The 4,505-nt window shown below is 40.5% G+C and overlaps 1 protein-coding gene across 1 annotated transcript in view; it reads right to left on the reverse strand.

Annotated features, from left to right (window-relative positions):
• Positions 1 to 903, reverse strand: part of LOC117956822 — a 2,430-nt gene extending 1,527 nt beyond the window's left edge. Inside the window, exons 1-4 of the mRNA XM_034892098.1 lie at positions 659 to 903; positions 509 to 525; positions 323 to 428; positions 26 to 168 (exon numbers count right to left, since the gene is read on the reverse strand). Of these exons, the coding sequence (XP_034747989.1) occupies positions 26 to 168; positions 323 to 428; positions 509 to 525; positions 659 to 661 (269 nt within the window). The 5' untranslated portion in view covers positions 662 to 903. The remainder of the gene's footprint in view (positions 1 to 25; positions 169 to 322; positions 429 to 508; positions 526 to 658) is intronic.
• Positions 904 to 4,505: the final 3,602 nt, after the last annotated feature.

Consider the following 4,505-nt stretch of genomic DNA (forward strand, 5'->3'; position numbering starts at 1 on the left):
TAACACACATGAAAATGGACTCCGCCTGGGTAGTTGAGAGGAATAGAGTTCAAAAGGCTGAGGGTAGCGGCGCTTCAACGCATTAAAGATCTCATCATCACTCAGAATATCTTCTGGGGAAAATGGTGGCTTGTTGATCTTTCCCAGAAAGAAGATGCTGTGAAGAATCTGGAAAGTCAAACATTCAACCATGTTATTTTCTGTTATTAGTAACTGTGAAGAATCAGGTGTACTAAGCACACTATGACACCGCCATGTATTGTGCCCAAAACTGGAACATTTCAAAAGTTATAACAGTCCCATCAGAAATACTGTACTGTACCTCATCCACTAACGGCATGGTAGTACGTTCTGTGTTCAGCTTCACCATTTTATCGATGATCAGAAAAGCATTCTTTCTGAATGACTCTTGCTCCAGAAATTCCTTTCTAAAATATTAAACGAGAGTTTTAGAGACTCAAAGCAGAATGCAGCAATAAGCTGTGGTTGAGGAAATCACCTGACTCACCTCTGCTGTGCAGCAGCCTGATGCCATTTGAAATAAAACACAACATATTACAGCAATTACACCTTTCACTGACAATGCCAATGAAATGTAGAATTTAATTGTAATGATATAAAATACAGGCAAAGAATGCACTTAAAGGCAGCTACTCACCATTGTAGATCGCAAGAAAGTAAAACAGAAAGAAGGAAATGAGGCCCTGCCCCCTGATTCAAAATACCACTCCTCCTTATTGCTTCCATGATGTAATATATAACCAAGAGCGATTCACTAACAGAGTTAGTAAGAGATTTATCTTGAAGGTCAGTTTGTTGCACTGGAATATCAGAGTATTGCTTTGCTACTGGACAGAGACGGAAGAAAATGTAATTATGTAACTGTAGAGGGAGCGCCAGAGAAAACACAGGAACATTATGTCGGAGGGCTAGATAAGATTGTTGTGTTCAGGAGACATGATGTCTGCCATTGAACTAAACTGAAAGTAAAAATGGAAAACCACGCCTATGCAGTGAGACCTAATTTAACCATGGGTACAAAGAAAGACACTTTGAGTTTTTTTTTAATCTGTTTATTGATCCCCTATGGGGAAATTACAATTTACACTCTGTGTCACACTTTGTTAGTTTACAAACAGTCCTGAACTACACACACACACACACACACACACACGCTCAGGATCCATACAAGCACTAATGGAGAGATGTCAGAGTGAGTGGGCTGCCAGCTGAACCAGCGCCCTGAGTGGGTGGGGGGGTACGGTGCCTTGCTCAACAGCACCTGGCAGTGCCCAGGAGGTGAAATAGCATCTCTCCAGCCACCAATCCACACTCCCTACTTTTTGGTCCATCAGGGACTTGAACCAGTGACCCTGCAGTTCCCAACCCAACTCCCTACGGACTGAGCTACTTCCACCCCCCAGAGTTCTGCTTTACTGTACATTGTTACTGATTGAATCTCAGTATGTGGCTTAAGCTTTCTCAAAAACATTTGTGTTTTGGAAACAAATAAATATATGTGAAGTGCCAAAATATGGTATGTTGGTCCCAGTTTTGCTATTATGTGTGGTGTCCTGATGCATCTTTTCCATGTGGACTCCAGTTGGTCAAATAATTCAGTCCAAAACCTTCCTCAGAGTGTGTTTGTGTGTTCATTTCACCCTCCCTGAAGAGAATAAACACACTTTGCAGTTCAATGATTCATATTTTTAATTGTTAAAGGCAAGAAAATATATACTTTAGATTCATTCAAAGTTTTAACACAACAAAGGAAAAGCATTTTCTTTAAGTCTTTTTAAAAGACTCGAGACTGAATCAAGAATTATTAAAAGTTATTTTTAACATATTCACAAATGGTGGAGGAGGATTGGACAAACAAATGGAAATAATATAACAAAACACTATGAAACACAAGATAATGTATCACAATAACAAATATTTGTCTTGCAAGCAGTCTGTTAAATATTGCATGGTAAATATTGGATCGAGATCTGGTGCCTGGGATGGCCGTAGCATAATATAACTCACATCATTTTCAAAATGAAAATCTTAGACCTTGACCCCTCACTGCATGCACTACATTCAACACTCACCTTCAACCTGTCATCAGTCTGTAGGATTCCCCATCAATCGCGCTTAAATTGAAAACCACTGAGCATGTTTTGATTAAAACAGACATACTAGATCAGGCACTAGATTTTGCACATATGAGGCAGCAAACAAAAAACAAAAAGCATCAGTAGCAGACTCCTAAGAGGGGACAGGAAGTGAGAGAGAGAGAGAGGGAGAGATGGGGAGAGAAATTAGACAGTATATTAGATTGCTAAAGAAAAAAGAAATGCAGTAAATGAGAGAGGTTTTAGGTGCGACCTTAATCTCCACCCTGCAGCAAAGACTGAGACACCCACCTGGGGTGTGTTAGGTGGAACTGAGTTTCTTCAGCAGTTCAGACTTTTTTGACATCACCAGCTCATGATGCTCATGGTCCAGCCTCTTCCCCACAGGGCCCTTCCTCACCTCTGCCCAGTCCTCCTCGGTCTACACACAACAGACAATATCATGTCATCAGTGCTCACAGCTGATCAATCATCAACAATCACAAAGCCTACTTGTTCCCACAAGCTTAACTGTAACTTCTCACCATATCTTTGAAGGCGTCTCCTTTGTAATAGCTCTTAGATGCTGGATACTCTATTCCAGCGTGATGTAGCTGATCCAGATTTGAAGCCACCACATGCAGCTCCTCTTCCTCTCCATCGTAGGCGTACACCCGTCCGTCCTCACGGCAGATCATCAGAACGAGCTCGTCACACGGGCACGAGGTTCCCTCCACAACACCTATAACCTGCATGCTGACTTCCTCAGGAAGGTAGAATTTTCCCCACCCGTTCACCTCGTCATATTTCCCTCTGTACATGGTGTCTTCCAGGTCCCCTATTCTCCATTTGGCACCACTTGGATTGATTAAGGATACAGTCCGGTGTCTATTCTTGGACACAAAGCCTGCAACACATATGGGACAGGATTACAAATGGAGAATACTTATCATAGCAAAGCTTTATGATGTGTGAGGTAGTGGTGTGTGTAGTCTAGTCTACCGATTTCACTGCTGACTCGCTCAGGCATAGAACGCTGCTGATAGTCTTCTGACCTGAAAGGTAGAAAAGTCAATCAATCAATATTTATTTTGTATAGCCCTTTACAACAACCAGTAAAAATCCAGAGGGATTTACATCAATAACCAAAAATAAAAACATAACAGTTCAAATCTGAAAATAATACCTAAAAAGCAGGAAGAAGAAAGGAAAATATCACAGCACTAACCCTAACCACTATGTATTAAATCCATTCTACGTAAATACGTTTTGAGGTCAGATTGAAAATATTAATAAATTACGTCTAATCATCCCACAGTTTTGAACAGAGTTGAACAATGAGCTGATATTGACAGCAGTATGTACTGAAGCACTTTAACAAGAATATACTGTAGTGAGGATGAACATTGGAAAAAGTATAGCCTACAAAGGGATAGACAGGTATCTTCCTGACATTAGTAGGCCTCTGTCTCTCGCTCTCTCTTTTTTTGAAGTGATGTTCCTCTTCACTGAATCCATCGGCCATCCTGATAGCTCATCTGTCTATTATTCTCTCCCCTTCCTGCCTCCTGTCTGTACTCATCCATAAATCTCTGATTCTGGTATCCATCCTCCAGGTTATTGTTATCATATGTGTATTCTGTGGGATTTCAAACTATATAAAGAAAGCTGACTTATTTAAACAGCACAAACAAACGTTCATCCACCTCCACTGTATTGGGGTTCCCGCTCAAGTTTGATAGCATACATACATACATACATACATACATACATACATACATACATATATTTTTTACAACAAAGGCTGTACAATTGTTAAGATGTCATGCATTGCTTTCAAAGCTCCCAGAACAGAAAACTGGTTCTTACATGAACATCACTGAACCATCCGCCATTCTGACGCTCTGTCACCTAGGAAACAAAATTTATTTTGTTAAAAGTAGAGGTAGAAAAATAAACCCTTACTAGAATACTAGAATGGAATAATAACACCAATTCTGGACTCTTTTTATATTTTTTCCACAAAAGAAAAAAATAGTGCTGTCAGCTGACATGTTATTAACGGCGTTAACGCAAACCTGTAACAGCGTCAATTTCTTCTTTGTTGTTTTTATAATGCTGTTGAAACAACTAGTAACGTTAGAAAAACTACAACACCACGCAGGATCTAGCTAGACCAGGAACACAACAACAGGAACGCTGCATACACTTGTTTGGGCTTGCGAGCCGGCAAAAGAGTAGTAACGTTACGTTTTGGCTGGATGGCGACAAAATGGACGCCAAGAAGATTCCGAATAGAAAGTTTCCTTTTTAAAAGATCTGTGGGTTTTCTCGTTATGAACTGAGCTATCATTGCAGCATGTCCAGTCTTGATGGCCATGCACTCAGCAGATGTGAATTCCCCCCCCC

This window comes from Etheostoma cragini, chromosome 14 (genome assembly GCF_013103735.1).
Source record: "Etheostoma cragini isolate CJK2018 chromosome 14, CSU_Ecrag_1.0, whole genome shotgun sequence".
NCBI lineage: Eukaryota > Metazoa > Chordata > Actinopteri > Perciformes > Percidae > Etheostoma > Etheostoma cragini.